The following is a 10405-nucleotide window of genomic DNA, read 5'->3' as shown; positions in this document are numbered from 1 at the left end:
GAGAAGAAAGCCTGCCTCTTTTCCGGGGAGGCCGTCCCCTGCAAGCATGGACCCAGGTTGCCAGATAGCCCAGCTTTTTGAAAGAAGTTGGAAGTTTGGATTTCTGTGAGAAATGTCTCATTTTTCTGGCTCTGCAGAGACTGGGGATTAGCAGGGCTGTGGCCTGTGGTGACAACGTATGGGAGCTGGGGCCAGGCCCGGGGTCCCCACCCCTAATCAGTGTTTTGCTCTCCTTCTCAGCTGATCTCTGTGTCCGTGGCCCCCTGACCTGGGGAGACTCAGGGCTGGTGGAGGGGCAGCGAAGGGCTGGGAGGCAGCATCTGTACCTGGCTCAGGTGTGGAGAGAGTGTCCTGGGGCCCTTCATTCCTCTTCTAGGAATGTTCGAGGACTCACGAGAGATGGTGTGCTCTTGGGGGTCCCTGGGAAGCGCTGAGATGGGGCACTGATCATCCTCAGTCCCTTCTAGCCTATGATCCGTGAGAGCAAACATCTGGGAGGCCGAAGGTGGAAGGGGAGCAGGAGAGGGCAGGGGAGAGGGCCCCACACCATTAGGGTCAGCCATATTCCCAAGGTCAAGTCAGGGTCAACAGCACCAGGGTCACACAGTCACCTGTGTTTGGTTCTCAGTAGGTCCTGCCCCCTGTGTTCCCTCCTACCACCCCAGCCAAGTTCACCTTTTGTGGTGCCCTGAGCAGGCCCAGGCTTCCTGTTCCAGTGTCTTCCCCATTCATCCATGGGACCCCAAGCCATCCTTTTAGGTCTGTCCTCCACATGCCCTCCATTCCCCATCAGGTATGGGCTCCTGGAGTGTTCAGGGAGCCGGCTCAGCCCTACATTTGGGGAGCTGTGACAGCCCAGAGACAACCCCCTTCATTTCTGTGCAGTTAAGACACTTACAGTGCTCTCCCCAGTCCCCCAGCCCCTGGGACCATGGCAGGGCATCAAGGAGGGGGCTCAGACGACTCAGTGACACAGGCCTGGCTTCATTCCCAGCTTTGCCCCTCCCTGGCCGTGTGGCCCTGGGGACCCACAGCGCCTGCTCACAACTTTACCCAACACAGCAGCAACTGAAAGCAGTGTGCTGGTGGCTCTAGCGACAGCCAGCAAAGAGTTAAGACAGCCCCGGCCCCTCTGAATTTCACGTGACCTTGGGTTGCTGAGCCTACGGTTTTGCGGTGGACACTCTTCTCCAGACTCATTTTTTGCCGGTGGCTCATGGAAAGTTTGGCTCCTTGAGCTCCAGGCCACTCCCTCTGGGGCCTGAGGCCTTGTTGACGCTGGTCCTGCCCTGGAAGGGCGTCCAGGGCTGCCTGCCCGCCCGTGGATCCTTGGCCAGCACTCCACCCGCCGTCCCCCTCCCCGCCCCCCTTCTGTCTCCGCCTGACTTCCTGCAGCCTGACCTTCTGCCCCGGGACAGGGTAGCAGTCCACCCCCTTTGGCCATACTGAGGCCTCCTCCCAGTGCCCCATCCAGGGTTGCTTTCTATTTGAGGGAAAGAAAGCCTCTGCCCCTGATGTCCATGGCATCTGCGAACAGCCTCCCTTTGAGAACAAGAGCCAACAGGAGCCAAGGCAAGCTTGGACTCTGCTTGTCAGAGCAAAGCTGGATCTGCTGCTTCACCTCTGACCCCCAGCATCCTCAGATGGAAGATGTGGACAATAGCCTTCCCCACTTCAGGGAATAAAGTGGGATAATACAGGTGTTCAGTGCATAGTTAAAAAAAAAAAAATCAGGGTGTAGTGCAAACCGTGGTAGGTAGAAGCCCTGTAATGGGATGGTTCTCACGAGCCTCCTGTCCCTTGTGCAGATCAAGAAACTGAGGCCCAGCTCCTGCCTCCAACCAGTAAAGGGGGAAGGAGGGCGGGGATGGGTGTGCTCAGAGCCAGGGTCAGGCAATGATGGCAGGCAGAGGGTGAGCTGCACCTTCCCGTTCCATGGCAGAGTGCCTTGGAGGCGGGGCCTTGGTGTCCCCATCTATAAAATGGATGGGTTGGAGAGCCACAGAGGGGAACAGTGTCCATTCCTCAAAGCTGGGTTCTGGGATCGCCCACTCTTGCTGGATGGAGTTAATGATTAAGGGCTCTAATGGCTTCTGTGACAGACGGGGAGCTCCTGCCAAGGCCACAGGAGGTGTTGATGAAATGTAGTAGGGCAGCCCTAAAATCCTCCAGGCCCCAAGGCTGGCTTTGACCCTGACTCCACTGACCCAAGGTCAGGGTCTCACAGAGTTTTAGGCATTGGGGTGGCAGGAGGCAGGGGCAGGGGAGGGGCCAATGGTCAATATTGATCTAGCTGCGTCAGGGGAGTGGGTGGGGAAGCGGGAAGCCTGGGGTGGGGCTCGCTGATAACTGGTCTTCCAGCTCCCAGTGTGGCTGTGGGAACTGGGAATGGGGTGCTGGGTGCAGAATTCCCGAACTGACTGCTTACTGAACTACAGCTGCCTGGAGACCAGCCCAGTCTTCCTGCATCCTGTCCCCTGAGGGTAGGGTCTAAACATCTGTATTTTTAGCCTATTCCCTGGGGGATTCTGCAGCAGCCAGCACAGTTCCCGTATTTGGGGAAACCACAGGTTCAACCCCCTTATTGTAACGTGAAGAATCTGAGGTCCCGAGAGGAAAAGGAACTCACTCAGGGTCACACCGGGAGAGAATGATGGTAATTCTCCTTTTTTCCTTGGGTGAAAGTAGTCAACTTCTAGATCATTCCATCTATCCCCTGGCTGTGGCCCAAAGCCCAGGAAAGGATGGTAAGGCCAGGATGCCCAGAGGAAGGTGGCTTCTGAGACCTTGGTAGGTCCAGATGGAGGAGGGAGGGTAGGGCTTATCCCAGGAGGAAGGACAAGGAGCAGGGGCCATTCCCACAGGTCTGGTCCTGCCCTACCCTGCCCTGTACAAACACTCCCAGCACCTGCTGGGGGATGTTTCCTAAAGGATTTAGGGTCTGGTGAAGGCCATTTCCATTGCTGGGGACCTACCTGTGCCCCAGAAAAGCACATCCACAACAAAGGAAATTTGGGACCCACTCTGTCACTCTGGCCTCCCACAGCCTCCTCCATAGCCTCATCTCTCCCCACCCCTACCTGATCCACTGTTCTGGGCTCTCAGACTTTGCCTTGCCTCCACCCCACCCCCCATTTCACCCTGTTGAGCATGGGCACAAGGCCTCCCCAGCACCTCCAGTCATTGCCATGCTTCTGCTCCTTCCTCTGGCTCTGATAGACCTCGCATCTCCAGGCCCAGCCCCCACCCCAGCCCACCGTGCACTCTGGGTCACCGCGTGGCTCATTCTCTGGGGTGGCCTCTCTGGGGACAAGAGACAGGTCCCACTCATCACTGAGTTTTACTTAGAGCCCAGCTGGCAGCAGCAGACCCCAGCAGGTGTTTGGAGGGGCTAAAATTCTGAAACCCATCCCCCTTCCTCACACCCTGGGCCATCCCAGCCAGGTTCCCTCCCTCTGCCCTACAACGTGGAATGAACAGAAGAGAAACGCAGTGGCCGGTGGATGGGCGAACTGAGGACTGTGCGAGCACACACCAAAGCGTAGGGGTGCGTAGTCGTTGGCGTGAAGGAAGAGTTAGCTCAAGGGAGTCAGTGGGTTTCGTAGTAAGTGGGCAGTGGGGAGGTAGGGACTACGGGCGGTCGCTGGAAGGAATGGAGGGTCAAAGAGAGGAGATTCCTAAGAACCCCAGTCACACTTTGCTGGCTGTTCAGAGACAGGAAGACAAGCTCTGGGACACTGGAGGCCCTGGAGGGACCCCTGGTTCCGTCTGGCAGGAAGCCTCTTTGCCTCTGAGTCTTATTGTCTTCCTTTTCAGGGTAGGGCTGTTCTGACACAAGAGGTATTGTGAAAGTACTCCGTGAACACTGAGGGGTCATGCTCCTGTCAGGTAACAGTAGCGTTTTGGGTGGAGTTGGTACTTTCTGAGAGTCAAAGGTACTTCTTGACGTTCACTGGGAGCTGGAGCCTCAGGGCCCACGGCCTGCCTGTAACCTGTTCCTGCGCTGCCACCTGCTGGTCTGTATCTGCAATAGCAGCATGAACCCTTGGCCCGCCCTCAGGCCCTTCCTCCCGCCCAAGTAGGGGTCTCTAGTCCGCGGGAAGGCGGAGCTGGGAGAAATCCGGGCGCTGGGAGAAGTCTGGGCGTAGCATCCCAATTCCAGGCCCCACATCCCTTTGCAACCCACCTTCTGGCCCTTCGCATCCTTGGCCTCTGTTCTCGCTGTGAAGACCGTCCTGTGTGTGCAAAGGGCACACGCCTCGCCGGCCCCTCTGCACACCAGCAGTGGGGATGGACTCTGGAAGTGGCTGGTGCAGGAATCTGGAGTCCCAGACACCCTGAGCATGGTCTAGAGGGGACTGTGGGCTCCAGAAGGCACATCCCCCTGGCGCTGTGGAATCCAGGTAACTTAGGGGGCTGCGTGGCTAAGTGACCAGCTCACCTGCTTTGCCTGGGACTGTCCTGTGTCAGCAAACCAGGATGGGTGGTCACCTCGCCGTGGCCCAAGGGCCAAGGCCTCTGCATCCACACGTTGGCTCCACTTGACAGCCTGGACGCAGAGAACCACACTGGCCTCTGCTGTGGCAGGGGCCGCCCCTTGGCCAGTGGAGTCTCTCGTCCTGTCCCTCTCTCCAGCCCCAGGGCCCCTGTCCCAGGCACTCAGTCCAGTGTGTGGGTTTTGAGGGACCTCTCCCCTTACCCCTTTCTCCAAACTAGTCTCCAGGAGTTCTGAGGCCTGGCGGCTTGTCTGTGAGGTTGGGCTGAGGGAGGAGAATAAGTGTGGAGGGACTTCTGGAAAAAACTCTCATTTTACAAGGAATCCAAGGCCTAGAGGAAAAGAGCCTTACCCCCAGGACCCCTTCGAGAGACTTTGCTGCTGGCCAGCTGTTTGCGGCAACCCGCGTCAACCTCCCCCTTCTTCTGGATACAGGGCCCCTGGTGTGGCTGAGAGAAAGCCAGCCTCGTCCCTGGTTCTAAGGCCAGACCACAGGGTCCAGGCATAATCCCACTGTAATTGGTTCAGTCTTGAGCATGAGACCCAGTTGGCCCAATCAGAAAGGAGACCTTGGCTTTTATTTTGCAAATAGCGAGATCTGGAACAGGAAACAAACACCCCCCCCCACCCCAACCCAGTGTGGTTGCTCGGCGGAGACTGAGAGACAGCAAGTGCGCAGAAGTTGGTAGCTATTTATTGCACTGAAAACACCAGTAAAACAGACACCCCTTCTTCCCCCCTCCCACCCAATAGCAGAAGTTTTGAGCAGTGGTCATTCAAGTTCACAGCCACATATTTTTAAAAAAAGAAAAAAAAAATAGAAGAAGAAGAAGAAGAAAGAAAGGAAAGGAAGAACTGAAACAAATCCCCAAACAAATAGTAACAAAGAAACCAGCACGGGGAGTCTGGCAAACACATCCCCCAAAGGGTCTCCCCTTGGGTGACAGGAGGCCAGGATTAGTGCCCTGGGGGCGCACAGTCCTGGGAGAATACTTTCCTATAGAGGTGTTGGCATGCTGGAGCCTAGGTCTGGTCTTAGGTCTGGATTGATTGATTGATTGATTGACTAATTGATTTTGCATCTACAGGATGTTTTAGAGAAGCAGAGTTTCACTGTCTGGTGGGGGTGGGCTCTGGGCCGCTGTGTCTGCCAGCCTCCCCTGCCTGGGCCTCAGGATGGCACCAATGCCCTGTGGTCCACGCTGACTGACTTCCTACCCACCGGAGTGGCCTTCCTCTGGGGGAGCCGTCTCCTCTTGGGGTAGGGACCTGCCTCCATTTCTCTGGCACTTGGAATGGGACACAGTGGATAGGAGGCATGAGGCGTGCCAGCAAATAAGAATCAGGACACTGAGGTCCTCCAGCTCATTTCCCCCTGGTGGAAAAACCCAGGGCCAGAGCAAGAAAAGGACTTGCCCAAGGTCACATAGCAAGTCTGGTAAGACCAGGGAATGGAATCCTAATCCTACTAACCCCCAAAGCATGGCTCTTTGCCCGCAGTCCACTGCTAATGAGCAGTTGACAGGCACCAAAGAGGGGAATGAGGGGCAGGACCGGGAGTGGTGGGCTGGCCAGGCTCAGAATGAAGCAGGAGTCTAGCCAGTGACTAACCCTGTCAGTTCTCACAGGTACATTGGGTTTCACCTCACTGTCCCATTGGATTCCCCAATCAGCCCTGCAGCATAGGCTGGGCAGGAATATTTAACCCTTTAACTGATGGGGACACTGAGGCTGAGAAGGGGACCAGGCTTGGTCTTGCATCCCCTGTGAAGGCCACACCTTCACGTTGGGCTTGGGGCTTGCTGTGGGAGCTGGCAGCTCACAAGGGAGGCAGGCGGTTTTACTGCTGGGACGCTGGGATCACTGGGCCTTAGTGGGAAGCCCTCTGGACCCGGAGCAGGCTAAGTCCCTACACCCTGGGCCTCGGCAGCAGGGTGTCTGCCAAGGATAGAGGCCAGTGATCAACCAATTTGGAGAGCAGGAAGCCCAGGCAGCCTCTTTCCTGGCCTGCAGCCCCAGTCCAGCCTGCCTCACCTGTCCCTAGGGCAGCAGCTATGGAGAAAAGGGCCCAGCAGACATCTCATGATCAGGGAAGACTCAAAAAGTCCCAGATCAAACATCCCCACCAGTCCTCCAGTCAACACCCAGGACTCCCCAGAGGTTCGGGGGAACCAGAGCCTCCTCCAGATCCCCGGGGGGATGTGGCTCTTCCTCCCCTAAAATCCTCCAGAGGGGACAGTATCTCATGCTGGCAGAACACGGCCACACAGAGGCCAAAAAGCACAGAGAGGCGGCAACATAATTCCGAGTTGGACACTGAGAATACAACCTCTTTTTTTTTTTTTTTGTCCAAAACATGTAGATTGGTTTTGCTGAATGTTTTTCTTCTTTTCTTTTTTTTTTTTTTTGAACATACTTACTGCATATAAAGTCATGCAAAGAAAACAGTGCAGACAGTAGATCCTAGTGGACGTGCCAAGGCATTCCACATCAGAGTCAATCCCGGGGAAGAGGGAAAGAGAAAAGAAAAGAAAGAGATTCGAACCCATGGCTGCAGGACGAGGTGTGAAGAGGAGAAATTCCAGTGCTCTGCTTGAGCCAGCAGATGAGGAGGGGAGAGGCAATGAAGACACATGCTCGTGAACCCCCAAAGTCTGGGGAGTGCGGGGGGGGGCACACACGGATGCGGTGGGATGAAATCCTGGGAAGTTGGGAAGCGTCCTAGTAGGAACTTCAGTTTGGGAGGCAAGCAAAAAAAAAAAAAGATATTTCTGTCCTGACAACCTCCCCCACTCTCTCTGCCCTGATTTGCTGTTTCTTAGCACTAACATCTGGTGTTTCTAGAGTCCTGAAAGGAACCTTGGGACCAAAATGTCAGCGAGGCGCTCCACCCCACCCAGGGCTGAGTCCACCTCGGACCCAGATAACCACAGGTGACAGAGTGAATCTCAGAGATGACATGAAAACAAAAACAAAACAAAGCAAAAAAACAAAACAAAAAAAACCACAAAAAAAAAAAAAAAGAAGAAGAAGAAGAAGAAGAAGAAAAAAAGACCTAGAACAGAAAAAATCTACCCCTCACCCCTCTTCCCACACCCCTTCCCAACCCGGCCCGACCCTCCTCACAATAATTTGAGAGGTTTAGTTATTACATAAATATCCATGAACGCAAAATCCATTTACGAAACACACAGGAGTTTGGCTATAAAAAGGCATGCGGTCCAAGTAGGAGTGGTACCTAAACGCGCCTTCTTTGCCCCCAAAAAGCAATCAGATTCTCTCCCTCTGGGGGGACGAAGCTGGAATTCTCCGGGACTGGTGGAAGGGTGGAATGGGCGTTACTGTTGGAGGTAAACATCAGCCGAAGGCAGAAGGAAAGAGTGGGGGCACCCTGAGAGGATCGCACTCCACACACGGAGGGAGAAGGGTCCGCATGGACAGGAGGACGAGCAGGACTGGAGAAGGAGGAGCTAGGGAGGCAGTGCGAGGTGGGGGCTCCTGGCGTCGGCGCCTCTCTCACCCTCTCCCACAGGGGAGGCTGGCTCACGGGGCTGGGGGGACCTTGGAAGGGAGAGACAGGGAGATGGGGGGCGGATGCCACATTCCTCCTGATTCCGCCCCTCCTTCTCCTCAGCGGCTCGGGGGACACACAGCTCGGCATTCTGGCCTACAGCCAAGGTAAGACCAGGCCGACGACAGCCAGGAGGGGGAGCCCTCGGAGCCAGCACCCAGAGGGGAGCCCCCCCCCCCATACCACCCTCGGGGGCACCCAGTCCTGAGGAGGACCTGCCCTGGCAGGTGACACAGAGCGAAAGGGACAGGGGGTGGCAGGGAGATGTGCCATTTGCTCGGAAGTCGTGATAGCTTTTGTGAGCAGGCAGGATTTTTTTGACGTAGCTCTGACGGTGATGGTGATGGTGGTGGTAGTGAGGTGACGTGATTGGGGGAATTCCAGCAAAATCCGAGTGGGAGAACCAGCAGCCACATTCCATGAACGAAGAGTAAATCTCTGCGGTCCAGGGCCCCGGCCTGGTCCTTCAGCTGTAAGAAATTGTATGTGTTGGGGGTAATGCAAGTGTTTCTGAGGGCAGCCCCTTCCCCATCCTTAGACGGGGTTGAAGCTGCTTCTGGTGGGTCCCGCTCAGCCCCCCACCCCAGCCCGGGAACCTGCAGGTCTGTTCTCCTCCCCGTGGTCTCCAGCCCCCACCCCATGGCCTTCCAGCACCCAAGTTCCCCAACATGGCCCCCTCCAGACTGACACCGTCCCCCCATTCTTTCAGACTGTCCCACATGACAGATGGCAGGAAGGAGGAGCTCTTACTGGGGCAGGACGGAGGGCGCCCCAGATCTGTGGAAGTGGACGATCTGCCATTTGCCGTCCCGGCGGTGCCAGACACGGGTCTCCTCCGACTGGGCCGTGCGGGGGATGCCGCCTGCATCCAGGTACTGTGTGATGCGGATGTAGGCGATGCAGGCCGACTCGTCGCCCATCAGATGGATATGGGGGTTCAGGATGGTGGTGTGCACGGGCTTGCTGTTCCGAGACCACACTGGAGGTGGGGATGGGAGGGGGCAGAGGAGATGCAACGGGGGGCCTCCTGCGTCCCTTCCTTCACTTCCCCGTCTCCCAGCGACCCTCTCAGCAGAGGCACCCCCCGCCTGCCTCATTTCCACAGGAGGGGTTCAGCTAGGAGTCCAGGCAGAACTTCCAGATGGCTAGAGCAGATCCCAGCTTAGAGACAATGAACTTCAGACATGCCAATTCTTTAAACACAGGGGAATGGGATTTTAGATTCACAGGATCTCAGACGCATGGAAGTATAGGGCTATGAGTGTAGACTCAGATGAACTTAGACCAGAGTCTCAAAACCAGGTTCCCTACAGAGGCCAGACAAGTACATAAACGAGGAGGGCGAGCAGGGTATAAGATGCTAAATAGCAAGAGACCTTTTGCCTCTGGGTCAGGGAGTGACCTATAGGGAGCGGTGGAGACTGTGGTGAATAGCACACCTTGTCCCACCTGCAGAGGGCGCCCTGTCCACAGCTTCCCTGGGGGCCCTCTGTGAGAACCTGACCCTTGAACAATGATGGGGAGGGAAGTTAGCCGCACCGCACCCCACCCCCACCCCGCTGCACACTTGAAAATCCACATATAACTTTTGACTTCCCAAAACTTAACTGCTAACAACCTTCTGTTGACTGGAAGTCTTACCGATTACATCAACTGTCGATTAACCCACATTTTGTATGTTATTTGTATTTTGTGCTATGTTCTTAAAATACAGTAAGCTAGAGGAAAGAAACTGTTATTAAGAAAATCACAAGGAAAAGGAAATGCATTTACAGGGCCGGTCTGGGGAAGATGTGTGTAGAAGTGGACCCATACAGGTCCAACCCGTGTTGTTCAAGCATCAGCTTTAAGGGAACCCACATTGCCACACCTGATTTTTGAGGAGAATCTAGATATCTGAATTTTTATGTGAAATGCCTCATTTTTATTATTGGCCACTAATTCAAATTTAAAACCTCATGTAGACCACGCGAAGCATATATGTCATTTAGATATGGCCTATGGACCCCTGATCTGCAACCCCTACTCCTGACATATGGCATTATGGAAACCTGGTTCATATTAAAATTGAGGAATCCTAGGATCTTGGAATTGTAAGGATAGAATTGGTGGTCATGGGGTGAGGTCATGGAGATTTCCAGAGTCAAGCAGAAAGGCATAACTCTTGTAATCATGACAGAACTGAGAAAGGTACCTGAAGCCAGCTTTCTCTATGAAGCATGTGAGCCACTATTATTATTACAATTATTATTTATTATTATTATTATTATTAATTATTTTAGTTCTAGGAACTCTCCATATTTTCAGCAAGATAGAAAACAAAAGCACAGAAAGACAAT

At 54.8% G+C, this 10405-nt stretch overlaps 1 protein-coding gene across 2 annotated transcripts in view; it reads right to left on the bottom strand.

Annotated features, from left to right (window-relative positions):
- Positions 1 to 7643: 7643 nt before the first annotated feature.
- Positions 7644 to 10405, bottom strand: part of CAMK2A (calcium/calmodulin dependent protein kinase II alpha) — a 57823-nt gene continuing 55061 nt past the window's right edge. For both annotated transcript variants that reach the window (XM_082726270.1, XM_082726269.1), the window contains 2 exons: positions 8817 to 9045; positions 7644 to 8536 (listed from right to left, as the gene is read on the bottom strand). In XM_082726270.1, coding sequence (XP_082582396.1) covers positions 8533 to 8536; positions 8817 to 9045 — 233 coding nt within the window. In that variant the 3' untranslated portion in view covers positions 7644 to 8532. The remainder of the gene's footprint in view (positions 8537 to 8816; positions 9046 to 10405) is intronic.

Source organism: Mustela nivalis, assembly GCF_964662115.1.
Source record: "Mustela nivalis genome assembly, chromosome: 3".
NCBI classification, from domain to species: domain Eukaryota; kingdom Metazoa; phylum Chordata; class Mammalia; order Carnivora; family Mustelidae; genus Mustela; species Mustela nivalis.
The sequence above is the reverse complement of the archived record's forward strand: the minus strand, read 5'-3'. Positions and strand labels throughout refer to the sequence as shown.